General features: G+C 48.2%; 3 protein-coding genes across 5 annotated transcripts in view; 1 reads left to right on the top strand and 2 right to left on the bottom strand.

The window, feature by feature from the left end:
- The window catches only part of ATAD3A (ATPase family AAA domain containing 3A), a 41,139-nt gene extending 39,268 nt beyond the window's left edge, over positions 1 to 1,871 (bottom strand). The window contains exon 1 of the mRNA XM_081201773.1: positions 1,609 to 1,871. Within this exon, the coding sequence (XP_081057899.1) occupies positions 1,609 to 1,816 (208 nt within the window). The 5' untranslated portion in view covers positions 1,817 to 1,871. The remainder of the gene's footprint in view (positions 1 to 1,608) is intronic.
- A 177-nt stretch (positions 1,872 to 2,048) lies between these two features.
- On the top strand, positions 2,049 to 9,910 carry LOC308591052 (uncharacterized protein). 3 transcript variants are annotated; one of them, XM_081201602.1, is made up of 5 exons: positions 2,049 to 2,129; positions 3,746 to 3,876; positions 5,877 to 6,768; positions 7,994 to 8,167; positions 9,719 to 9,910. In XM_081201602.1, the coding sequence occupies exons 3-5, from the start codon at positions 5,897 to 5,899 to the stop codon at positions 9,885 to 9,887; spliced, it is 1,215 nt and encodes a 404-aa protein (XP_081057728.1). In that variant the 5' UTR covers positions 2,049 to 2,129; positions 3,746 to 3,876; positions 5,877 to 5,896; the 3' UTR covers positions 9,888 to 9,910. The 3 variants fall into 3 exon arrangements, with proteins under 3 accessions (XP_081057728.1, XP_081057727.1, XP_081057729.1); XM_081201603.1 differs by lacking the exon at positions 2,049 to 2,129 and adding an exon at positions 2,424 to 2,748; XM_081201601.1 differs by lacking the exons at positions 2,049 to 2,129; positions 3,746 to 3,876 and adding an exon at positions 2,419 to 2,748.
- A 4,961-nt stretch (positions 9,911 to 14,871) lies between these two features.
- Positions 14,872 to 26,855, bottom strand: part of VWA1 (von Willebrand factor A domain containing 1) — a 40,161-nt gene continuing 28,177 nt past the window's right edge. The window contains exons 3-6 of the mRNA XM_081201573.1: positions 22,434 to 22,712; positions 18,571 to 18,843; positions 17,476 to 17,745; positions 14,872 to 15,992 (exon numbers count right to left, since the gene is read on the bottom strand). Of these exons, the coding sequence (XP_081057699.1) occupies positions 15,952 to 15,992; positions 17,476 to 17,745; positions 18,571 to 18,843; positions 22,434 to 22,712 (863 nt within the window). The 3' untranslated portion in view covers positions 14,872 to 15,951. The remainder of the gene's footprint in view (positions 15,993 to 17,475; positions 17,746 to 18,570; positions 18,844 to 22,433; positions 22,713 to 26,855) is intronic.

Here is a 26,855-nt window from a genome sequence, read left to right on the forward strand (position 1 = left end):
AGAAATCATGCTCTGGCGTCACGGTAGCAGCGGGAGGCCCCATTAGCTAAAGTGGTGCTTCAGGTTAAGAACAGTTTCAGGTTAAGAACAGTTTCAGGTTAAGAACGGACCTCCGGAACGAATTAAGTATGTAACCAGAGGTACCACTGTAATTCTCAAAGGTAATTGAGGTTAAGACGGAGCAGGTTTCTCCCAGGCCCCACTGACTCCAATAGGCCTACTCTAAGCATAACTAAGTATGGACCAAACCTATAAATCAGGAGTTTCAGAAAATTTTTGACCTGAGGGCCTCATTCTCTTCTATACAACCTTTTGGGTTTTTGTGTTACTATGCTACATGCTTTTGTGTTTTTATATTGTGAACTGCCCTGTGATCCTATGATGAAGGGTGGTACAGAAAGTAAATAAATAAAATAATAATAGCAATAATTCTGGGGCAACGCAGCCCCTCTGGCTAACCTCTGCTGTAACAAAGAGATCTTAGAGCTGCTGAACATTTGCTGAACATTTACAGAGCCTGCTGGAGTCACATGACAGATGCAAGGTCAAAGGGCAACCCTCCCTCGGCTGAGCACTGATGCAACCACTGTTGGGGAAACTGCAACACGGCTCTCCAGAGTTTGAAACATGAGGGCACAAACGCCGCTTCAGAAATGTGCCCTCAGACTCACATTTCTGGCATTTTGCAGCAGTTTCTGGAGCCTGGTTTATGAATTTCCCATTTCTGTCCTGTAAAAACAGAGCTGCTGGGGAACACGAGAGAGGACCTTGCAGATGCAGCTCACATGTGGCTTTTGCCACCCTAGCGTTTTAAAGAATGGATTTTTGAGGGTGGGCATCCTTTAGATCCAGTTAACCCTTTACACGCACACACTCTTATTGCCCTCACACCCTGCTTTTCAAAGAAGCGCTCCAGCCCTGTAGATCCAACCAGCCTATCACCCCCCCCCTTACAAAGGTGCTGACCTTTAAAGCCCTAAATGGCCTCGGTCCTGTATACCTTAAGGAGCGTCTCCACCCCCATTGTTCAGCCCGGACACTGAGATCCAGCGCCAAGGGCCTTCTGGTGGTTCCCTCACTGCGAGAAGTGAGGTTACAGGGAACCAGACAGAGGGCCTTCTCGGCAGTGGCGCCCACCCTGTGGAACACCCTCCCTTCAGAAGTGAAGGAAATAAGCAGCTATCCTATCTTTAAAAGACATCTGAAGGCAGCCCTGTTCAGGGAAGTTTTTAATATTTAACGCTGTACTGTTTTTAACATTTGATTGGGAGCTGCCCAGAGTGGCTGGGGAAACTCAGCCAGATGGGCAGGGTATAAATTATCATTATTATTACACATGACCTTCCTTCTACACTACGGTCATCTCCCTGCTCCACCTGGAACCCATACACTCCCAGCACCTGCCCACCACACGCTCATGCATTCGTGCCCCACGTATTAAAGGGTGTTTTTGTGTGTGCATCCAACTAAGTCCTATTCATAGTAGACCCACTGAAATCAATGGCCCCAAGTTAGCCGTGCCTTCATTAACTTCAGCGGGTCTACTCCCGAGTAGGGCCTAGGCCTGCCCGCGGCGCTGGCTTTCCTCCCCTCCCTCCTCCGACTCACGGGAGGCGTCCAGCTCCCTGGCAGCCTTGGCCGCGCGCTCCAGGCCGGTGGGGTCGAAGTTGCTCCATTTGTCCTTGGGGCGGCCCCCTTCGCCCGGCCCTTCCCCAGAGGCCCCCGCCGGCGAAGGCGGCAGCGGCGGGGCCCCGGGGGGAGCTCCCAGGCCCGCATCTCCGCCGCCGCCGCGGTTCAGCCCGAAGAGCCACGACATGAGCGTCGCTCTGCTTTTTGCAGCCCAGCCGGCAGGCAGCAAGCAGCGGAGCACACGCGGACCCAGCACCGCTCACACTGCGCAGGCGCCGTCTCCGCCCCTTCCGGTTCCCGGCGCGTTGCCATTGGTGGGAAACATAGGCGCGCAAAAAAAAAAAAAAAGAATGTGAGGAACCATAGAGTTGGGGGACAGACGGGCTCGTTCCGGCTTCATCTGTACAGTTTCCTTTTAGAGCCAAGGACGCAGAACCGGAAGTCCTGTGAGTATTTGCTAGACTACAACTCCCATGGATCCTTTGCCATTGGCCATGCTGGTGGGACATGGCTAGGGGAGGGATGGACGGAGAATGTGTGTGTGAGAGAGAAAAAATATAAATATAAATATATCTATAGCAATTTATTCAACGTGTCACTCTATACCAGGCATCCCCAAACTCGGCCCTCCAGATTTTTTTGGGACTACAACTCCCATCATCCCTAGCTAAAAGGACCAGTGGTCAGGGATGATGGGAATTGTAGTCCCAAAAATATCTGAAAGGCTGATTTTGGGGATGCCTGCTCTATACTTTTACTATCTCTGCGGGTTCTCCCTTTCAGGAATGCTTATTGGGCCGAAGCAGAAGCAGAAGGCGGGACTCCTAAATCACGTGCCTTTGACTCTTCTCGTCTTTTATTGGCTCCCAGCACAGTAAACCCACCCTTCCCGCGGAGAACAGTGATGCGATTGGGTGATCTGAACAGAAGGGCGGGACGAGAGAGAGAGAGGCAGGGAGGGGAATTCAACCTGAAGCAAAGAAGGAGGCGGTCCTTCTCCTTAGCAACGGGAATGTTGAGGCTGTCGCTAAGGAGGATGCAAAGTGATGCTTTGCAGAGAAGGGCGCGCATGGCGGAGGCTGGAGCTTTGCGGTTGCGGGGCAGTGGAGTCACCCTCAGGTGCTGGGAGAGGGACGGGCGATTCTGGGAAGGCTATATTTTATTTATTGTATGTTTTATTTATTTATTTAACTAAATTAATAGGAGAAATGGAGGTGGGTATGTTTTGTTTTCTTATGTATATTTACTGCATTTACCCCAAAAATGGCTTTCAGGATGTATTACAAATCAGCTCCTGGGTCTGTTTTTGACCCTCAGTCTTAAAAAGTCATGACACATGAGGAAAATAGGAATAGGAGGGTAGAGGGGAAAGCAAACTCAAACACATGCCCTTACAGTTCTCAAAATTACAAGCAAAGACACTCCCCCTTTTTTAAAAAAAAAGCTGGGACTTGGTTTAGGAAGGAGGGATACATTATCCCAATTTGAGGCTTTAAATCTAAGGGGAATTTCTGGGAATTGATCTCTCAGCTCCATTCTTTCAGTTCCGATTTGAGAGTGGAATCCTGTGTATGTTGTCTACTTAGAAGTAAATCCCAGTTGCCGCCAACTAAGTCCTACACAGGGTAGATACATTGAAATTAATAGACCAAAATGAGCCATTTCCATTAATTTCACTGGGTGTAATCCAAGTAGGACTAACACTGGCTACAACCTACAGAGTACACCAAGGCTTGTGATGCAGTCCTATGTATGTCTACTCAGAATTTAAATTGGGATGGTCTAAATACAGATATCCAGGGCCAGATTTAAGGCGCTTATGTTGTCATTTAAAGCTCTAAATGAACTAGGTCCAAGGTAAATGAAATACCATATCCTCCTGCCACTGTGTTAAAGATCTGTGGGTAAACCCTTTTAGTAGTCCATCGGCTGGGGACTCATGGGTGGGCTTTTTCAGTGGTACCCCATGGAGACAGGGCAAGTATGTGAAGCACTATAAAAACTAATACAAATAGTAGTTTCTTTACGGTGACTAATACAAATAGTAGTTTCTTTACGGTGACAGGAAATGTTGGCGAACATTGTTGGTGAACAGTGTTTGTTTTTTCTTTTAAAGGGAGGTGCCAAAAGTGTGCTTTAGCAACAGCCAAAGAACCAACACTACACAGAACTTTAGCTTCTCAAGCCTAGGGAGATACCAGGCTCCTGATAAGCAGGGAAGATCATCACTGGTTGAAGGAGAAAATGGTAAGAAGACTGGACTAGGACCCAGGTTCAAATCCCCGCTCAGCCATGAAGGACATTGGATGAGCGTGAGCTAGTCATCATCTCTTAACCTAACCTACCTCACAGAGCTGTGCTGAGGACAAACTGAGGTGGGGGTCCCTCTCCTGTCAGCCTGCTTTGTAAAAGTCAAGGGGGTGGGATTTATTCTTCTAGCCTGATAGGAGAGAAGGCCATAGCTCATTGGAAGAGCATTTGCCTTGCATGCAGAAAGTCCCAGGTTCAGTTCCCAGTGGCATCTGCTGGTAGGTCTGGGAGAGAGAGCCCTGGAAAGCTGAGAAACTAATCAAACTAATAATATTATATACTAAATCATGATACACATAGAAAATGAAACAAAACCAAACCATGGTGCAAAATTTTAAAATAAAAAAATTCTTTGAGATGGATTGAAGTAACAAAAATAATGAAACCTTAATTCAGAATATTTACATAACTATAGCACCACCTAGAGGTATAAGAGATGTTATTTTTTCCATAAAAAGGTAAAGGTACCCCTGCCCATACGGGCCAGTCGTGTCCGATTCTAGGGTTGTGCGCCCATCTCACTTAAGAGGCCGGGGGCCAGCGCTGTCCGGAGACATTTCCGGGTCAAGTGGCCAGCGTGATGAAGCTGCTCTGGCGAGCCAGCACCAGCGCAGCACACGGAAACGCCGTTTACCTTCCCGCTATAAAGCGGTACCTATTTATCTACTTGCACTTAAGGGTGCTTTCGAACTGCTAGGTGGGCAGGAGCTGGGACCGAAAGACGGGAGCTCACCCCACCGCGGGGATTCGAACCGCTGACCATGCGATCGGCAAGTCCTAGGCACTGAGGTTTTACCCACAGCGCCACCCGCGTCCCCCATTTCCCCCCCCATAGGTGAGCCTAGTTCACCAAAGAAGCAGAAGTTAGGAATGTTATGTCTGTATGAAGATGATGCCAGAAGATTACCATGTTCGACTAAAAAAATCTATAAAGTTAACCCAGATTGCAGTGATTTTTTTTTATTTGTCCTCATGCAAGTCTTGAATTATTTGTCAATTTTTGTAATACAGTGGTACCTCGGGTTACAGATGCTTCAGGTTACAGACACTTCAGGTTACAGACCCTGCTAACCCAGAAATAGTACCTCGGGTCAAGGACTTTGCTTCAGGTTGAGAACAGAAATCGCGTGGCGGCAGCGCGGCGGCAGCTGGAGGCCCCATTAGCTAAAGTGGTACCTCAGTTTAAGAACAGTTTCAGGTTAAGAATGGGCCTCCAGAATGACTTAAGTTCTTAACCTGAGGTACCACTGTAGTGCAATCTGCCATACCTCTTTAAACCAATTTGTAACCTGCTCACCTCTGATGTAATGATGCAACAAAACATCTATGAAATTAACATGTAGTCTCACACATATTCCGTTACAAGCAAAACTGATCAAAAATGATTTCCCCCCTCATATTGTTGAATAAAAATGGGTAAATTAACTACAAACATAGGCGCCGACTCCATGGGGCTTGAGGGGGCCCGAGCCCCCTCAAAAATTCGTTTGGGGGGGCTCTGCCCCCCCAATAATCTCCGGCGCCCCTCCAGCAGAGCGCCATCGCCGCCCCTCCCCCAGCCCAAAATGCACAGGGTCGGGCTGCATGCCTCCTGCCCTCCCTCCCGAGCAAAAGCTCCACCCACTTTATTTGCATATTCATGAGCTTATTTATTATTCATGAGCTTTCCCGGGGGGGGGGCCCAATATTTTTTATAAGTCCGCGTCCCTGACTACAAACCTTAGTTAATGAATGCCAGTTAACTACAGTTAGTAAACCATCATTAACCCATTGGGTTTGGACAATAATTCTTAACTGTGGTTAACTAAACCGTGTTTTATAAACCATGGCATAGGGTGTTATGCAAACCAGGTGTTTTGGAGCAGTGTCAGGTTTGCTCTGCTGACCGTTTCTTGGTTGTTGCTTCTTCTATATAAATGGCTTTTCCTTCCACCTAGGCAGTTACTCATCTTGCCACATGGGGGAGATCCCCAGCATTGACAACTTGGAAGAAAGCTTGCGGAAGCTTCAGCTCCAAGTGGATAGCTTGGCTTCCAGTCTCCGCTCACACCCAAATCACCAACGCACTGTTGACCTGCACCCTGCAGCTGACTCAGGTCCTTTCAGTTCCAGGTGGCCAGCGGCTCCTACTGGGAGCTATATGGAATCAGGCGTTGGAGGCCCAGCCAAGACCCCGGTGGAGACGGAGTGGTTCCTGAAGCCAAAACACTTGCTCAGATCCGTAGGAGAGTATTCAGCCCTGACGAGCCTGGGCCTTCCAACCTTTACCACGTCCCCAGTGAACCGGCTGGCAGGGCTGCTGGGGAGCGAGATTGCAAGTCAAAACTCTTTGCACCCCTCGGCGGATTTTGCTTTCCCCCTGAAACTCGGAGCCCCTCATGTGATTGGCGTCAAGTCTTTGTTGCCTCCGAAGACCCCAGTCAGAGCATCCTTGCTGAAAAGGACCTCTTCCTCCCTCGACAGAGGCCGTTCGCTCAGTCTCGGTTCCTCTGGGACCAACCGTGAGCGTTCGCTCTCGCCTGCCAACAAACGCACCTGCCGGCTCCGATCTCGATCTCAGTCTCCAAAGCCCGCCTGGAGACCCAACTCGGCCAAGGCGAATGCCTGTGCGCAGCCCCCACCTCAGCTTGGCAAGTCCAGGGAAAATGGTAGCAAAAGCGGGTCAAGTAGGCGTTCACGGTCAAGGATATACAGGCCAGGGACATTAGCCTCCAGATCCTGGATTCCCAGCAAGGCAATTGAGAGGGGAGCTCGGAGCAATCCATGGACTCCTTACAGCTTGCCGTCTGCTGCCATTTCCTCACCCACAGCCCAGGAGCTCAATGAACGGTAAGTGGAAACCTTTGCCACCAACGCCCAGTCGGCTTCACCCCTCAACAATTCTCCATTCTGCTCTTGTGATAGTCTAGATTATGATGTCCTAAAGGAAGGATGAGGAATCATGGCTATCCAGGTATTGCTGGACCACAATTCCCATCATCCCTTACTGTTGCCCATCCTGGCTGATGGTAGCAGCAGTCAGCATCTGCAGTCAACATGCCTTAGGACCTCAATACCTTAAGAACCGCCTCTCTGCATACAAACTGACCCGGACTCTGTGCTTGTCATCCGAGGCCCATCTCTATGTCCCCCCTCCCTGAAAGGTTCAGAGGGTGAATTATCTAGCTGTATAACCAGGGCTGGGCAACCTTTTTCAGTTCGAGGGCTGCATTCCCTTCTGGGGGCCACATGGCAGTTGTAGGTGGGGCCAGAGGCAAAAGTGGGTGGAGCAGGCTGATTTCTAAACACACACACACTCTCTCTATTCCAGGCATGGCCAAACTCAGCCCTCCAGATATTTTGGGACTACAATTCCCATCATCCCTGACCACTGGTCCTGTTAGCTAGGGATGATGGGAGTTGTAGTCCCAAAACATCTGGAGGGCCAAGTTTGGCTATGCCTACATTCTTTATCCATATAAACGAGGCATTATCAGAGTTCACAGACACATTCCAGCCAGGCAAAAACACCTGGGGTGTGAAGCAAGGCCAGTGATAGTCCCAAGGGCCAAAGAGAGAGATGCCTAGAGTGCCATGATGTTCAGGAAAGGAAAGGAAAGTCCCCTGGGGAATTCCTTGATTTGTGAAATACTCCCCTCTCTTCAACCCTGTGGACAGCATAGCAAATAGGTTGTCAGGCCTGAAAACATTTGACTAACCCCCAGCAGCCCATATCCTCCCAACATTTCTCCAATGAAAATAGGGACATCCTAAGGAAAAGTGGGACATTCCAGGAAACCGAGACGGCTTCTCTAAATCAGGGATGTCCCTGGAAAATAGGGACACTTGGAGGGTCTGGCAACCCCCAAAAAAACCACTAGCTTGCATTAGTCATTTATCGTCCACAAGAAACAAACAATTCACCCTGCAAAATATCCCCGCCTCACTGCTTTTAGGAGATGGCTTTGAAAGCAGGTTTGAAAAGAGTCACTTGCCTGGCAAATCTGTGTCAAATGCTTTCAAGGCTGCTTGGAGGCCTTGCAGAAACTGTAACAAGGCCTCATTGGCTCCATAGGTTCCTGCAAACTATTGCTGAAGGTGATGTTGGCAGAGCCCTGGTTGAGATGTCTCCGTACCAGCAAGAGCTGGCTCGCCTCCGGCTTGAGAGTCTGCGTATGGAAGAGGCGTGGTTGTTAGAGCAGAAGAGGCAGCAGGAATTGGAACGGACCCGAGGTCCCAAGCCTAAATGGTAAGTGGTGGTTGTCAAGCTTTGGGGTGGGGCTGTGGGGGAGTGGTAAGGTGTGGGGAGTCTAAAAGTAGGAAATCTGGCAGGTAGATCACTGGGCAGCAGAGGGAGCTATTGACTTGCTCTCTGCTGCAATCGCTGTGGAGGACAGTTTTATTGTGGCTTCCCGTTTTGCAGAGGTCACTGGAAAGCTGCTTGGAGCTATAAAGGTTCTAACTGGTTCCTCATTTCAGAACAACTTATTTCTTGGGTACGGACTGAGGTTCATTGTTATAGCTACCATACAGATTGCAATGTATTTGTTTTGGTCACTACAGTATGCATTTGGACACCACTTAATATATTGTAGCCGAAATTGTGTGTGATGGTTCCTGAGGCCAAGAAGCAGGTTTTCTTCTATGCCTGGATACAATTGGGTGCCATTTTGAATTAAGACGGCGGACTGAACTTTTCAAAACTCCACTGATTTACTGATTTTAACCACTGTTTTCAGAACTGCACTGATTCTTTGGTTTCTTAGAATTCCTAGGCGATGGCTGGCATAAGTCACATAAAGACTAGCTTTGCCTTTGATGAATTGTAAGGCCACCCAAGAGGCAGGCAGAGAAATCTGGGGGAGATTTTGGAGCCATGAGCCACCATTCCCCATGTCCAGTTTATGCTGTCCTTATTTACTTTCGTAGTTAATTGCCCCTGTTCTTTCTCTTGTCTGAATTAGAGAGATTAGATGTGTATGATGATGGAGTGAGAATATAAGCAGGGATTTATTTATTTTTTAAGAACCCAGGAGACGTGTAGCCAGAGCCTCTGTGATCCCTTCCATTTTTCTCTTTCCGTGGTGGACAATGGGTTGCTCCTCCCACTTGCTTCATAGGTGGGGCTATGCAAATGAGGAGCCTTTCCCATTTCCGGTCCTCCCTACATCAAAGCAAGGGATGTGGGTGGCACTGTGGGTTAAGCCACAGAGCCTAGGACTTGCTGATCAGAAGGTCAGCGGTTCAAATCCCCGCGACAGGGTGAGCTGCCGTTGCTCGGTCCCAGCTCCTGCCAACCTAACAGTTCGAAAGCACGTCAAAGTGCAAGTAGATAAATAGGTACCGTTCCGGCGGGAAGGTAAACGGCATTTCTGTGCGCTGCTCTGGTTCGCCAGAAGCGGCTTAGTCATGTTGGCCACATGACCTGGAAGCTGTACGCCGGCTCCCTCGGCCAATAAAGCGAGATGAGCACTGCAACCCCAGAGTCGGTCACGACTGGACCTAATGGTCAGGGGTCCCTTTACCTTTCCTTTACATCAAAGCACCAGGCCTTTCCTGGAGCTTCAGTTCTGTGGGTTTATTGTTCCAACTGCTGTGGCTTGGACTTGTGTGGCTTGCTTTGACATCCAACAGGTATAATGATCTGGGCTTCCTTTCCATGCCTCTCACCTGCATGGTTGCCTACCTGACCATCAGCCAGACTCTGAGACTTTGCCTGAATTAACCTCAGGAAATCCCAATTTGTGATCAGACTAAGTGACTCAATTCTCCCCCCCCCCCCCGCCACCCCTGTCTCAAGGTACGAGATGCGGAACTCTCAGTTCCACTATGAAGCCCGCAAGAATAACGAACTGTTGAGAAACAGCCAGGATGTACAGTCCGTCTATGACTACAGGCATGAGCTGGCAACAGCCTCCAAAGAGTTCCGGCAGCAGCCCTGCTCCACCCACCTGGAATCCCACGAATAAAGATCAGTCTTCATAAACGTGCATTGTTGGGTAAGGATCTTGATTCTCTATTCCTTGTCGCTGGTGGAGGTCCAACGATGAGTGGGCAAGTCAACCTTCCCCAAACTGGTGCCCTCCAGGTGCCTTGGACCAATGGGATGTCTTCCAGAAGTTGAGGACTACAACTCCCATCAGCCCCAGACAACATAGTCCACAGTTAGGGAGGATGGGCGTTGCAGTCTGCAGCTCCTGGAGGGGATGGTGTTGAATGGTGCAATTTTGGACTATAATTCCCATCATCCCTGACCATTGGCCATGCTGGCTGGTGGGTGTCCAAAATATTTAGAGGCCCACCAGTTGGGATAGGCAAACAAATTTAATCTTTGGGGGAACCATCCAATGCCTTGACCTGGCCTCAACCAACCACACCCACCTTGGTGGGATGACAGGATCTTAGACCAATTTTTTATTAAAAGCAGCAGGTTGAGGTCAAGCACAAATGATTTTGGATTGCGCAAAGCTATGTTTATGTGCAGCAAAGCAGTTAGTGTTTATGTAGCTCTGGTTATGAGTGTGATACCAGGAGAGTTACACTCCGCATTGACAGACCAGACCCACCGGGCCTCCCCTCCCCTGTCACTTGGGGGCAGCCACGCCATCAGGCTGCCTCCGTGGGAGAGAGATGAAGCAGAAGGCTCATTTCATCAGCTTTGATGGAGCTCCTTCTACACCAGGCACCTCCTGCCCCTGAACTGTACAGACTGGTCAGTATGGGAACAACTTGACTACTGCTGGTTGGTTGGAGCATGGTGCTGAGAACACCAAGGTCACAGGTTTGATCCTAACAACTGCATTTCTGGGGATTGGGCTAGATCATGGGTAGGCAAACTAAGGCCTGGGGGCCGGATCCGGCCCAATCGCCTTCTAAATCCGGCCCGCGGACGGTCTGGGAATCAGCGTGTTTTTACAAGAGTAGAATGTGTCCTTTTATTTAAAATGCATCTCTGGGTTATTTGTGGGGCATAGGAATTTGTTCATCCCCCCCCAAAAAATATATAGTCCGGCCCCCCACAAGGTCTGAGGGACAGTGGACCGGTCCCCTGCTGAAAAAGTTTGCTGACCCCTGGGATAGATGATCCCCAGGGTCCCTTCCAACTCTACAGTTCTATGAGAACTGTTCAGAAATGATTGCCAGAGCTTTTCATTTTCATTTTCCTCCTCCCTTCTTGTCCCTTTTCCCTTCTATGTTGTGTGTGTGTGTGTGTGTGTGTGTGTGTGTGTGTGTGTGTGTTTATTAAGCTTGTAAGCCTGCAGGTAAGGACTGCCTTGTTTTGATTGTATGTAATTGCTCTGGGAGCCTATTTGGCTGAAGAGCGGGGTACAGTTTCTCCAGATAAATAAACAAATGAGCAAGCCAGCCTTTAATGTGCCTTTTGAGATCCCCCAAGGTGTCTTTGTAGCAGCACTGTACAAGTCAATTATTTTCAGGGCTAACAGGTCAGCCGAGTTTCATCCAAAGTTGAGATTTCTGGTTGAATAATTGTGGTTGTTCTCTCTCCTCATTTGCTGAGTTGAGAAGCCAGTCCTCCATTTCACTGGGATTTCACATGCATTGATCTCATCCTGAACCACTGGAAAGGCGACTTGGATGATGAACCTTCCAGCCCAAGAAAGAATAGATATTTATTACGGCCATAGGCCCATACAGATAAAAACAAGACATAAATAACAGCTTGTGCACGTGGGAAAAAACAGCCGCTAAAACATCACTATAACAATAAAATACTGTAAGATGGAATGACATACTGCGCCTTAATTAGCTTGTAGTGCTCCTTGGCAGCGCTTTTGGGTAAGGACAGCGACCAGAAACCTAGCCACTTTCAGGGTCGTATGGATATCCTTATCCTGCAGGATTTGGGCAAGGTGGAATTTTGGTGGGGTACCCGCTAGCTTCTGTATGATTGATCCCAACAAATTTGCCTGTGGCACATTGAACAAGGGGCAAGTAAACATAATGTGCTGAAGCGACTCCGGCGTCTCCCTATCACATTCGCACATGGCGGAGGCTTGTCCCTTTGAGAATCTATGTCTCAGGACATTGGAGGGAAAAACGTTAAACCTCGCTTTGGTGAAGGCCAGCCTATGGGCAACAGACGAAAGGGAGGAGAGGTATGATGGAACGCAGTAAGTTAAAGTGATACCAATGTTCTGGGGCGAGCAAACACCTCCCCCCAGCGTATAGTTTCGCTGTAAATCGATGTCGTCCAGTCTTTGGCGGATCAGTCTTTGAGCAGTGATTAGATCTAGATTAAGGGAATCTAAGGGAGAGATTCCGTAACTCAGGAGTTTGGCATGAATTCTACTAGTCCAAAGGCTGGAGAATTCATCTCGCCATAAGCATTGGACAAGGTAATGGTCTGGTAATCTGTGCCACAATGATAACCAATAATTGAAGACTTGCTTCCACAGGCAAGTTTCTACGGACGCGATCTTCAATTCTAATCGCATGGCTGCGTTGCTTACGCACAGGGGGAGCATTAGGAGCCGACGTAGGAATTGGTTTTGCAGAGTCTCAAGAGGAGTAAGATCTGTCATCACGGCCCAGAGCGGGGCAGCATAAGCAAGCACGGGAACCACTTTTGCCTTGAACACCTTTAGGGCCGAGGGAACATGCAAAGCTCCATCCGAAAAGAAAAATCGGAGGAGCGCATATGACAGTGTTTTGGCCTTGTTAAGTAGGTGTTGAATTTGTGCTTTCCACCCCAAATTGTATTGAAAAATAACTCCGAGGTATTGAAATTTTAGGACTTGCTCTATTTTTGCTCCACCAAGCTTCCATTCGTATAATCTCCGACTTCTGGCGAAAATCAGAATCTTAGATTTAGCATGGTTGATGGTTAATTGGTTGCGTTGACAATACGTGGCAAAGATCTTCAGAGCTCTCTTTAGTCCAACACGTGTATAAGATAGAATTACCGCGTCATCCGCATATAAAAGGAGTGGACAGCGGTAATCCGCTAGTCTAGGCGCATGTGTACTTGGAGATGAGTTGACTAGGGGTGCTCGCATGTCGCTGATGAATAGGTTGAATAGGCAGGGAGCCAATATACATCCTTGGCGCACTCCCTTGTTTATTGGTATCGAATTTGTGAGGTCGCCCGCAGGAGTAAGTCTCACTCTGGCAAGGGTACCTTCGTGGAGCTGGCTTATAAGCCATAAGAGTCTTCTATCGATGCCCTGTTTCGCAAGTTTCTCCCAAAGAATATTTCTAGGAACGCTGTCAAAGGCTGCCTTTAGATCTAGGAAGGCAGCACAAAGGTAGCCGCGGGGGGACGACGAGTACTTCCGTGCCAGATGGTAAAGGACTATCGCATGATCGGTTGTAGAACGTTTAATTCTGAACCCTGCTTGTTCGTGACCAATCTGGTTAGTCTCGTCTGCCCATCGCAATAGTTTAGTCAGCAAAAAGCTGGCATAAATTTTCCCTATGATCGAAAGGAGGCTGATGTTACGGTAGTTTTCCGGCTCCATTGGAGAACCTTTTTTATAAATTGGTACTATAATGGCCTCCTTCCATATTTTGGGGATGAGACCAGAAGCGTTGATTGCGTCGAAGGTTTTGGCCAAGATGTCAGCCCACCATTTTGGGTGTAGTTTGATTGCTTCAGCAGGGATCAGGTCGGGCCCTGGGGCTTTGCCCGGTTTCAGCTGGGCTATTAGCTTGGCTATTTCGTCCGGATCGGTGGGAGGCCAAATAGGTAGGTGGGAAAACAGATGCATCAGATGGTCGGAGGGAGCATCAGCCTGTGAGAAACATTTCTTCAGGAACAATTCCCATGTCGGTGCTGGGATGACTGCCCTTGGGTATTTCCTCACCATTCTATTAATCAAAGACCAGAATTCCCTGGATCTATGTGGTTTTGAAGCGGTAATCAAGGCCTGCCAGCGATTGTGTTGCCACTCGCGTTTGGCAGTTTTCTGCGTGCGTTTGTAAGCTTGCTTGGCTTGTGCATAACTAGCTGGCAGAGTAGATGCATCTGAGGTCTTATATGCATTATATATAGCACGAAGGCGCTGTCTTGCTTGTTTGCACTGAGAATTATACCAGGGGGCACCGTAAGTATACTCGAAAGTATACCCAAGAATACTCGAAAGTATACCCAAGAAAGTGCCAACAAAATAATGACCTGAAATAGTCTGACCAGTTGTCTTATATTTTATACCCATTCCACTGAGAAGCCGGTTGGTCAGGAGAGAAACAGGTACCCACAACCCCTTACTAGGCAAGTAGTAACACCACAGAACAGGGGAATGGGCAAATCACTCATTAGATAAATGACTGAGCAGATAGGATAGCCCAGCTGTCCAGCCTCTGTCTGAGCACACTGAAGAACAAGGCTGAAAGCAGAAGCTTTATAGGACTATTGGAACTACCGGTCCTTCGTATCACCTGATCCCTGTTCAATATCTAAAAGAACAACTTCTGCAGACCCTCAGGTGCTGAGATGGGCGGAGGGGGCCCTCTTGGCAGTTCTGCCCTCAGAGGCTCAGGGGTGTCCGTGGTCTGGGAAAGGGCCTTCTCAGTGACAGCTCCTAACCTGTGGAACTCCAACCCCATAGAACATTCATTATACATCTCCTGGCAAATGCTGAAGCTGCATGTCTTTACCCTGGGTGTCACCTGAGGTGTATATTTTTAGGACCCACCTTATTTCAAATCATAATCGTAATAATTCGGTACCTGCAATACTACCCTGTGGCCACCTGCAGTGGTGGCGCTAGAGTGCAGCAATTTATTCATCTGGGATTCTACTGTAATCTAGGCTGGCCCTGTACTCTCTCCTTGCCCCTGTCTGCCACCATCCAAGAGCCCTGGACTAATCATTTTTCATGGACCATGCTATTCCAAAATATATTTTCCCTAAAATACTGGATTTGAAAGCTAGGGGGTGAAACCAGCACTTAGCTTAGGTCCCAGTTGTAAATGCCTTCCAAATCAAACAGGTCATTTGTTCTCTTGTTTAATTCACTGACTTCCAAAGGGGTGCATTATAAGGAGACAGAGAGGCAATCTCTACCACATTAGCAAAACAACACATGGAAGAGTTGTGCAAAAGAGTGAAACGCTTTCCGGCTTACAAGAATGAATAAGGAAGGGGACATTTTTGATGCAGGGAAAATCCAGGTCGTCCTCTCCAAAGAGCTCTTATGGAATACATGCTATGAGGGTTTACATCTGCCTTGGAGGCCTGACATCTTCTTATCTGTCCCGTGGCCAGAACGGAAATCAATCCCGCAAATACTATCAGGCATTCGCTGTTGCTGCTGCTTTCAGTCCGCAAATTGTATGAAATTGATTACATTTCCCCCATTTGCATTGTGTTTCCATTGCACTGAAATGAATAGAGCGGGATAAAGTAACGGCAACATAAGCTATGTAATGATTAATTACGCGAATTAGAGAAGTTGCGGAATTTCGGCACAGCAGACAGCGAGATGAATGATGTAGAGTTTGGAGGAAGGCCAACCGCAGCAGAAGGGAAACAGTGCTGCTTGCAATGAATACAGGGCGGAATGGAAAGGGATGCCTTCTCCCATCCTTAATTAACTTTGGCATTAACTAGGTCCTCATGGAATCCATCTTTATCTTCCTCGCACCTCTACACTGCGTGCCTCCGACTGAATTGCAGCTGTATCAGTTAAGGAGCACATCATATAGCAAATGTTGGCTTAAAGGGTAGGGGATGGGTGTCCTGTGACATTCTTCCCCAGCTACAGCACATACTAAAACACAAATAAATAGAATACAGTAAGGAAAGAGGAATTTTGAGTCCCAGTCTCTTTTTTTTTTGCTCATCCCCGCAGCTGAATCTCATCTTCCAGACGGAGCCCTTTTTCTGAACACCAAACTGGAGCTTGGGATCTTGTAGGCAAGATGGCTGCCGGGGGGAGGGAGCCAGAGTGCTTCAGGGGGGGCTTGAGCAGGCTTGGCAGGGTGACCACCTCGTACGGGTTCCTCCGGCCTTCCACCTTGTCCAGTATTTCCCTCTGCTCTGCAGAGGTGCTCCTTGAGTCTCTTTAACTCTCACACTCTCTGTCTGTGCCTGTAGCTTCCCACTGCCGAAGCTGGAAACGGGGGAGAAAGCGCAGGAGGTTAGTTCTGGCAGTCGATGAACATGCAAAACAACTATTTGGCCTTTCGCCTGGGGCGAGCAAAAGGGACAGGCAGGCGATTAAGCCCCAAACTTTTTGTAAAGTGAAAAAAGAAAGGTAGTTCCTTGGCTCTTCTGGCCTACAGGGGTAGGCAACCTGTTGCCCTCCAGATGTTAAGCTACAACTCCCATGGTCCCTGACATTTGCCATGCCGACAGGCGGAACCTGTCACTGTCACGAGTGCCACGGAATACCTTTTCCACTTTTGTAAGAAAGCAATCTTTTAGTGTGGCAGCACCCACACCCTGGAACTCCCTGCTTATTGAGGCCAAGCTGACACATCCATTGTCCTCTTTTCAGTGCCTGCCCAGAACGTTTTTGCTTAGATCGACCTATGCAGGCTATGTAGAATACGGATGTACTCTTTAATCTGTTTTTAGTTCATTGCTGATTATATCTTTTGCTTTATGGTTTTTAGGGCCTGCTTGGCAGTGGTGCCCTTCCTGTCGATGTCACAGAGATAAAGAACTACAGAACTTTTAGAAGACATCCGAAGGCAGCCCTGTACCAGGAAGTTTTTAATGCTTGACATGTTATTACATTTTATTATATATGCTGGAAGCCTCCCAGAGCAGCTGGGGAAACCCAGCCAGATGGGTGGGGTATAAATAATAAAACTATTATTATTACTGATAATTTTATTGTTTTGTTCTCTTTGTGAAACATGTACGTACATCTATACCTATGTATGTGTGTAACAAAGTATAGTAAAGGTAAAGGGACCCCTGACCATTAGGTCCAGTCGTGGACGACTCTGGGGTTGCGGTGCTCATCTCGCTTTATTGGCTGAGGTAGCTGGCATTTGTCCTCAGACAGCTTCTGGGTCATGTGGCCAGCATGACTAAGCCGCTTCTGGCAAACGAGAGCAGCACACGGAAACGCCGTTTACCTTCCCGCCGGAGCGGTACCTATTTATCTACTTGCACTTTGACATGCTTTCGAACTGCTAGGTTGGCAGGAGTTGAGACCAAGCAACGGGAGCTCACCCCGTCACAGGGATTCGAACTGCCAACCTTCTGATCGGCAAGCCCTAGGCTCTGTGGTTTAGACCACAGCACCACCCACATCCCATAACAAAGACTAGTAACAGATGCCAAATAAAATTAAGTAAATGGGGATGTCTAGAGCTAAGCACATAGGAGCAGATTTCCATACCAAAATCAAACCTAATATACTGATATCACAAAGTTCCAAGCAAATTGGGGTTTGTGAATTTTATGGGATAAATGAATAAATCTGACTCCTCAGTCACAGGTGGTCAGAGGCATAACTGCCTCCAACAATGGCATCTACAACTAGTAGATGCTGCCAGCCTTCTCCTCCATGGACCCATCTTATCCCCTTCTCAGGCAAGGCCATCCACGTTGGAGGGCGTCGCAGTCTCCCCACAGCTTACCTGGCTGCTTGTGGACCATCCGGCACACGCCTTTCCCTTGCTGGTTCCTGTACACGGGCTTGACGCACACTTTGTTGGTGCTGCCCTCCGCCAGGTCTGACAGCAGCACACTGTGGATCTGCGGTGAGACGCTGAGGAGCGTCGAAGAACCAGCCTGCCGCCGGCACCTCACCCGGTAGCCCAGGACGCTGCCGTCAGCAGGCTCCCACGAGGCCTTCACGGTGGTGGGGCTCAGGTCTTCGAAGCGCAGGTGCTTTATTCTGGAGTTCTCTGCCCAGCAAGAAGAAAGAGCGCATTTCCATCAGCAAATGTCAACAGAAATAACTGTATGCTATTGGCAGCCTAGTCCCCAAAGCTCTGCCCCTTCTCATAAACCACGCCCATTTTGCCGTGGGACAAGCAGATCTGTCAATACCACCACCACCATCAATAATAATTAATTATTATTAATTTATTTACATCCCACCTGTCTGGCTGAGTTTCCCCAGTCACTCTGGGCGGCTCCCAACAGAATATTAAAAACATGATAAAAATTCAAACATTAAAAACTTCCCTAAACAGGGCTGCCTTCAGATTTCTTCTAAAAGTCAGATAGTTGTTTATTTCCTTGACATCTGATGGGAGGGCAATCCACAGGGTGGGTGCCACTACCGAGAAGGCCCTCTGCCTGGTTCCCTGTAACCTCACTTCTCTCAGGGAGGGAACTTTCAGAAGGCCCTCGGAACTGGATCTCAGTGTCCCGGCCGAACAATGAGGGTGGAGATGCTCTTTCAGGTATACTGGGCCCAGGCCATTTAGGGCTTTAAAGGTCAGCATGAGCACTTTGAATTGTGCTTGGAAACATACTGGGAGCCAATGTAGGCCTTTCAGGACCATTGTTGTATGGCCTCGGCTGCCACATATTAGACGGCACACGTTGGGCTATTTTGGAAAGGGGAAAATCCATATTTCTTCAGCATCTTGAGACACATTCTCTTTGGTTTGGGGCCGAGCATGTAGAAAATGCATCTGTGCCACCAGTTTAATTTGCCAGCACTACTCTTCCTCCCTTCTCTCCAAATTTTGTCCCTGTGGAGGACATGGGTACCTCCTCACCTTCTGCCGTGCATGCCTTGGCCGACAGAGCTTTCTCCTTGCCCGATTTATAAATGGCAGACACAGTCACCAAGTAGGTGGTGTTGGCAGTCAGGTCATCCAAGATGGTGGAGTTGAGGCTCCCGTCAACCTCCACCAGCTTGACTGCATTCCCAGGCAGGGGCCCATACAGGACCTGGTAGGCGGATACGCTGTCCGGGGTGGGAGCCCAGCTGACCCGGATGCTGTGGGGCCTGGAATCTGAGATGAGGACTCTTGCTGGGCTGATGGGCTCTGTGGAGAGAAGGTAGACAGATTGGAAAGGGGGCACTGTCAGGGAATGGTCTGAAGACAAGGACTGGGGAATGAAGACCAGCTTCTCTCTGATGGAGAGCTGGAGGGGGAAGAGTCGCCCCCTCCTTGTTCACAGTGTGTTCAGAAGCAGAGAGAGAGAGAGAGAGACAGACAGAAGCTGGACAGCTTAGAGAGGAGTCACCCAGACAACAGTTGAAAAGGTACATTGCACAAATAAATCTGCACTCGACGGACGAAAGGTTATCTGATTTCTGACATGATTCAGGATCACAGAGCCAGAGACAAAGAAGTTTGGAGAGATAAAATTGAGATATGGAAATATCGATGAGAGGCAGGACTGAGATTTGGATATGCTCAAGGTTCAGACTGTGGGAAGTTGTAAAATTAAAAATCACAATTCAGAAGATAATTGGAACTTTTTTAATTTAGATTTTTATTTTTATTGGATTATGATTTGATATGTTAATTGGATGCCTTTTATTGGAAAATTAATAAACGTTCTAACAAGAAGAAGAAGAAGAGAGGAGTTACTCAGTTATGAGATAATGCCAACAGAACCAGAAGGGAGGGGGCAGCTAGTTGAGACGTCTCTTGAGAGTGTGGGGGACCCTTCCCCCACTCACCACGGACTCGGTGGTTCGAACGTATCATAGAGCAAAGGAGTCAGAGGGAGGGAGGAACTTCCCATTGGCGCCTAAAATGCTGCGGAAGTCGGAAGGAGGATTAGACCTGCCAACTGCCCTCTTTGTGGAGAGCTGTATATTTGTGCTCGCAACATGATGCTGCAATAAAAGGACACGGGTGCTGCTGTGGGTTAAACCACAGAGCCTAGGACTTGCCGATCAGAAGGTCGGCAGTTCGAATCCCCGCGATGGGGTGAGCTCCCGTTGCTCGGTCCCTGCTCCTGCCAACCTAGCAGTTCGAAAGCACATCAAAGTGCAAGTAGATAAATAGGTACCACTCCGGCGGGAAGGTAAACGGCGTTTTCGTGTGCTGCTCTGGTTCGCTAGAAGTGGCTTAGTCATGCTGGCCACATGACCCGAAAGCTGTACGCCGGCTCCCTCGGCCAATAAAGCGAGATGAGCACCGCAACCCCAGAGTCGGTCACGACTGGACCTAATGGTCAGGGGTCCCTTTACCTTTTTAAACCTATCAACTGCTCGTTAGTTCTGATCTGTGAAGTTACCGAAGGGAGGGGACGATTCTTCATGCCTGACAAGTGCAGACAGATCTGGTGCAAGGCAACTTCTGACACACTCCCTCAGTTAAGATGGGAGGAGGGCAATCATGGCCATATCTGTAGTATCAACTGAATAAGATTTTATTCCGAACAACAACAACAACAGAAGGACTCCTGGCCACTCCTTGCCTATTGTTCTCGGCATCTGTCTTGTCTTGAGAGACAATGGAGTGCGCTCCGGGGGTGAAGTCACACCTGCATTAGCAGCACCAAAGTGACCCCCGCAGGGCACAAGCCTGGGCAGTGTAAGGGGCTCCTGGGCTGCCCAGAAAACAAGCCCTCCCACTCAGCCTCAGTGATGTAGACCAAAGGAAAGCAGAGTAATATGTTTGGCACCTGCTTGGCTGGAATGAGGTATACACTCTGGGCGGAACGAGCCACCCAGAGTGGTTGGGGAGGCCTGGCCAGATGGGCAAGGTATAAGTAAATTATTATTATCATTATCATTATCATTATCATTATCATTATTATTATTATTATTATTATTATACAAGGCACCATCCAACCATCTTAGGGACTCCACTCTGGATTTGTGTAAGGTTTACTCCTTAGCCTTTTCTTCTCCCAAAGATATCCCAAAAGGCAGTGGAGGTTTAGAACCTGAGTCTTCCTTCTCATAGGTGGCCTCCCTTCACAGGTTGATGAGCCCCATCTGCCCCTCACTTCCCTCTACAGCAGCCTTTCTCAACCTGTGGGTCCCCAGATGTTCCTGAACTACAACTCCCACCACCCCTAGCTAGCAAGGCCAGAGCTCAGGGATGATGGGAGTTGTAGTCCAACAACATCTGGGGGACCCACACGTTGAGAACCGCTGCTCTACAGCATGTGCAGAAAACATCTTCTTGACCGTTGGACCCAGTATTGGTCTTGTCTGCTCAATCCCCCAGAGCATGTCTTCTCAGACAGGCGAGATCTGTAACTCACCTAGCCTTGGGTTTGAGACCCATAGGGTGCCCTCATCTGGTTTAGCCAGCCAGTCAAAGCCATTTCCTGGGGTGTGGCCACTGCTGCATACTGATAGCTTCTAGGAGCGAAGAATTCAGGGAATCTATGACAGCGTAGAATATGAACCTGCAGCAAGGACTCCTGATATTGGGGTTCCTGTGACAACTTTTCAGCAGTTGCCTTCTTGGTAGTGGCGCCCTCCCTGTGGAACGCCCTCCCATCAGATGTCAAGGAGATTAAGAACTAAACAACTTTCAGAAGACACCTGAAGGCAGCCCTGTATCGGGAAGTTTTCAATGTTTGATGTTTAATTATGTTTCTATACATGTTGGGAGCTGCCCCAGAGTGGCTGGGGAAAACCAGTCAGATAGGCAGGGTATGATTAATAAAATTATTATTATTATTAATTTATTTCCCAAACTAGGTATAAATGAAAGTTGAGGCAGGTCATAGCCACTGTGGCTGGCTGCCACCAACAGCCTCCTCCTCCTCCGTGAATTTCTCTATCCCTCTTTTAATGCCATCCAAAAGTTATAGGCCTTCACTGCCTCTCATGGGAGCAAATTCCATACTTAGGCTCTTGTCTGCATGAAGAAGTCCTTCCTTTTATCTATCCCAGCTGTGACATAAGTGAACAAAGTGTAAGAGCTGCTCCAAAGTGGAATGGCACTAGCATCCCATAATAACCCCCTTAAGAGCAGTTTCCAACACAATGCAGAGACTGAGCCGTGCCAAACCTCATCTCACCATCTGCTTCCTGGTCCCCCCCCCCCTACTGAGAGGAGATTCACCAATGGCAAGAATTAGGTGCCTGACGTGAAAACTTGCTTATCCCAGTAGAAGCAGAGGTAATTATTTCTCGGCCCTTAAAATCCTGGAGCTGTCATTGCAGTGAATGAAAGGAAAACATGACCAATCGCTTCCATATCTATTGCGTGGATCAGCAAACATTGGGAAGGATGAATTGAATGGAATTTTTAAAAAATTCCATAGGAACATTGGAAGGGCATTATGTCCCATCAGATAATGTGACCATCTAGTTTTGGGGCAGGAGGAAACCTCATGCCTGGAGGCCAAATGTGTCCAACAGGCTTCTCTGAGTAGCCCTTGAAAATCTCCCCAGACCGCACACCCCTCACTGATTCTCTTTTGCCGCTACTTGAGAATTTTTACCTGGCTAGAATGTATCCTTGAACTCTGACAATTTATTTTATTCATTACTATTTATTCAGAGTTAAAGCTATGGTTTCCCCAGCAGTGATGTATGGAAGTGAAAGCTGAACCAAAAAGAATGGCCAGAGAACTTTTCCCTCTCAGTTGGCCACTGGCTCAGTTAGGATGGCTTTCCATTGTGCCCACCCCCTCCAGACCTTCTTTGTCTTACCTTCCAAGGTGGTGACCCTGGTGGTTTGGGGTGGCATGTATCTCTCGTTGGACTCGGGAATGAGGGCGACCTCGTACGTGGTTTGGGGCACCAGGTTGCTCACCAGGAAGCTGGTGTGGTCGCCTGTCAGCTGCTTGGTGAGTTTCCGCCTGGGGTCTCCGGTCGGGGCGTACTCCAGGACATAATAACCCGTCTCCCGTGTCAAAAACTTGGGCCAAATGAGGCGGAAACTGCTTGTTGAGATATCGGTCGCACGTAGACGCTTGGCCTGGATGACACCTGGAGTGTAGAAAGGCACAGTGATTCATTGATCAATGTTTTTTCCTTAGGTAGGGAAGGGTGAATATATCCGTTCCAGTTTCTCTGGGTTAGACATGTCCATGAAATGATTTACAGTGGTACCTCGGGTTACATATGCTTCAGGTTACATACCCTTCAGGTTACAGACTCAGCTAACCCAGAAATAGTACCTTGGGTTAAGAACTTTGCTTCAGGATGAGAACAGAAATTGTGCAGTGGCAGCAGGAGGCCCCATTAGCTAAAGTGGTGCTTCAGTTTCAGGTTAAGAATGGACCTCCGGAACGAATTAAGTTCTTAACCTGAGGCAGCGGCGTAGCGTGAGTTGTCAGCACCCGGGGCAACGCAAGTAATTTGCGCCCCCTAACACGGGGCAAGGCAAGTAATTTGTGCCCCCCCAACCCCTAACCTGCGAGTTGCCGCTGGCGCTGCCGCCCAAATGACGCCGCTTGCCCGGAGGAGGAGGGGGGCAGAGAGGCGAGGAAAATGCAACGGCCCAGCAGCTGCAGCAGCAGCGGCGGAGGCGGGGCTGTGAGGATGGGCTGCCTGACGCGTCCTCCGCAGCGAGCGCTGAGAGCCGCTGCCTGCTGGGCGCCTTCAGCCCGGACGCGCGCACAGCTCGTCGGTTCCGCGAGACATGCGGCTCCACTACAGCCTGCGACCGAGGCTCTTCGGCGACTCCGGAGGCAGCGAGCGCGCCCCCCCAGATGTTGCGCCCGGTGCGGCCGGCACCCCTGGCACCCCCCACGCTACGCCACTGACCTGAGGTACCACTGTATTTGCCTATCTAGACGATTTACACACTGCTTCTGTTTAAACAAAACTCTGAGCAGTTTGCAACATAGGCTAAGGTACCTTAAATAAACAGCAAACACCCAAAATATCAGAGGGTTTCTACATTTCGTGAAGCACAATTAAGTACAGCATCTTCTTTAGTACGAAAAGAAACATTGCATGTAAAAATCAGTTACGAAAGCAAGGGAAATTCATGGCAAACAAGGAAACAAAACAACCTCAAAATAAGCGGTAAAATGTGACAAATGAAAATCAACAAGAGCGTATTGAAATACAATGGTACCTCGCAAGACGAATGCCTCACAAGACGGAAAACCCGCAAAACGAAAGGGTTTTTGGTTTTTTGAGTTGCTTCACAAGATGATTTTCCCTATGGGCTTGCTTCGCAAGACGGAAACGTCTTGCAAGTTTGTTTTCTTTTTCTTAAAACCGTTAATACAGTTGCGACTTGACTTCGAGGAGCAACTCATAGCACGCGGTGTGGTAGCCTTTTTTGAGGTTTTTGAAGACTTTGGTGATTTTTGAAGCTTTTCCAAAACTTTCCCGACACCATGCTTCGCAAGACGAAAAAACTCACGGAACGAATTAATTTCGTCTTGCGAGGCACCACTGTAATATGATTAGACAACTAGGCAAAAGAAAACCGACTTGCTCCTCTCAGCCACCATTTGTTCAACCAATTAACTGTGCCATTAAACCAGTGGTTCTCAAAGGGTGTGGCAGGAGAGGATGGAAAGTGTGGTGGAAAAATTGAAGGACAATCAAAGAAACATTTAAACATGTCAGGGTTACTACACTGATATTATAGTATCAAAATAATCTTGTTTGGATTTACAACCAGAAACAGCACCCACACATTGGCTATTCTTCTGCAGTTTTCCATGACATATTGTTGCGAAGAGAGAGCACGTATCAAGGAAATAAGTAACTACCTGGCTTTTAGAAGACATCTGAAGGCAGCTCTGTATAGCGAAGTTTTTAAGGTTTGATGTTTTACTTTGGTTTATAATTTGTTGGGAGCCACCTGGGGCAACAGTCAGGTGGGTGGCATGCAATTAATAAATTATTATACTTATTACTACTATTATTAAGATCAGAAAAGAGAAAGGTTTTCTTCTGTTGATGAGGAGATGTTTGTCTCAAATTAGACCTAATATAAATGAAATTACCCAGCAAAATCAAGCTCACACATCTCCTTGAGTTTGTAGAAATACTAAAGTGCACATGTAAGAGGCTTTGCTTATAGTATTTTAGAAATGATTTGTGTTCTTATGTAACTGCATTGCTTTATACTTTATCAATGTCCCATGATCATATTGTAAAGTACTGTAGTTGTATTCTGTTATAAATCAAGCACTGCTGGGGGTTGTTTCTTTAGGTTTTCCAACGTATTTCTTATCAATAAAAACGTTGGTGTGGCGTGAGCAAATTTTTATTCTTAAAGTGTGACCCAGAGAAAAAAATATTGGAGACCCACTGCATTAAAGAAACCAATTCGATTACATTTCCAGACCCTGATAATAGCAATGAACTTCAGTAGGTCCGCTCTGAATAAGACTAGTGCTGCAGACAGCCCCACAACTTGATATTATGTTTAGATTAAAAGTACTTATTAAGGAGGAGGAGATGCTCAGGTGAGTCAAACATGCCCCATCCCCCCCAAGTGTGTTTCTGCTCTCTGCATCTCTTCCCCAAGACCAGCAGGTGGAAGCAGAGACAACATCATCTACATTAGTGTGAGCAATCTGAAAGTTAGAAATTGGTGGGTCTCTTCCCTTCTTATTAGGGAGAGAATGCCTAATATACAAATTCAACAAATGAAATAAAAATAAATAAACACCTGGGGATATTCCAGGGGGCAGGGTTTGCAGATCTCAAGCTTGGGCCCGAGAATTGGATTTTAGGGACTATTCTCGGGGCTGTGAGCTACTCTTAAATCACTGCATTTAAATCTTGGGTCTAGGATAGGTTTGAAGAAGAAGAGGAGTTTGGATTTGATATCCCGCTTTATCACTACCCAAACGAGTTTCAAAGTGGCTAACAATCTCCTTTCCCTTCCTCCCCCACAACAAACACTCTGTGAGGTGAGTGGGGCTGAGAGACTTCAGAGAAGTGTGACTAGCCCAAGGTCACCCAGCAGCTGCATGTGGAGGAGCGGGGAATCGAACCCGGTTCACCAGATTTCGAGTCCACCGCTCTTAACCACTACACTACACCACACTGGGTTGGGGAGCCAGTGGTCCTCCAGATTTTCCTGGACTCCAACTCCCAGCATCCCTCTGGCCTTGGACCATGCTAGCAGGGGGTGATGGGGAACAGCAGCTCAGCAACATCTGGAGAGTTAGATGTTCCCAACTCCTAGAGTGAACGGCCAGATGTTCATCCTTGGCTCCTATTCAATTGCATGAACATCTCCCTGCAGACCCAAGCAAGACCTTGATTAACCCTCAAGTTAAATCCCTTCCTGGTTATGAGTGCGACACCAGGAGAGGCCAGCAAACCAGACTTTAATGTGCCGAAAAGGTCAGCTGACATCAGTGCAACACCAGCTGATTGACAGGTGGGCAGCCCAGCCCACCAGTGACACTTGGCCCTCGAGAGGTGGGGTGGGAGAGAAAAGGACCTGATCCGCGGGGGTGAAAAAGGTCCCTCACCCCTGTTTTAGGTGGCGATGGGATGTTTCATTCCGTGTAGACCCATTCAAATGAATGGACCTCTGTTAGGCATGCCCATTCACTTCAATGGGTCTACTTTGGGAAGGTCTAGCACTGGATACAACAAAGCAATGTTTATTACGCCATACGTTGTAAGGCAGCCCTGCCATAGTGGCAGGTGGGATGTCTTTCTTATTCTGCTGAATGGGGACCCAGTTTCATGCTTCAAACTCCTGCCCTATGGTGCCCCTTAAAGGACATATTCTGTTCACCCCCCCCCCCTTAGCTGCCAAGCTCCTAAGCAGGCCTGTTGATGGCTGTCAGTGAAAGAGGGAAATCAATAAGAGGGAGGAAGGGGCTTGCTGCAGGTCTGGAGGAAGCTTTAAGCCTGCTTTGCCTTCAGTTAAAAATAATAATAATCAGGCACTAGGCAGGCCAGGGGCGTGTGAGCTCCTTGCGTTTGGCCTGCCTAGTTTTCTGCTCGCTACTGTACAGAGACAGGCTCCAGCCCATCCCAAGCCAGGTCCTGCCAAGGCACGGAAATCTCTCCAGCACGCTCGGCAGGCCTTGAAACTGTACAGACATTACCCCAGAGGGCCGCCAGGTTGCTAGAACTGTGCAGGATCACGTTGCCTCCCCGCCCAAGGCGTCCAGACAGATGCAAGCCCTCTGACAA

This window comes from Podarcis bocagei, assembly GCF_964188305.1.
Source record: "Podarcis bocagei genome assembly, chromosome: 7".
NCBI classification, from domain to species: domain Eukaryota; kingdom Metazoa; phylum Chordata; class Lepidosauria; order Squamata; family Lacertidae; genus Podarcis; species Podarcis bocagei.

Bases quoted from the DNA above. Each gene is read 5' to 3' on its own strand.
- LOC308591052 (XM_081201603.1), top strand. From the start codon at position 2,534: ATGCGATTGGGTGATCTGAACAGAAGGGCGGGACGAGAGAGAGAGAGG. The intron at 2,749-3,745 runs GTGCTGGGAGAG...TTTCTTTTAAAG, and splicing joins GGCAGTGGAGTCACCCTCAG to GGAGGTGCCAAAAGTGTGCT. The intron at 8,168-9,718 runs GTAAGTGGTGGT...CCCTGTCTCAAG, and splicing joins CGAGGTCCCAAGCCTAAATG to GTACGAGATGCGGAACTCTC.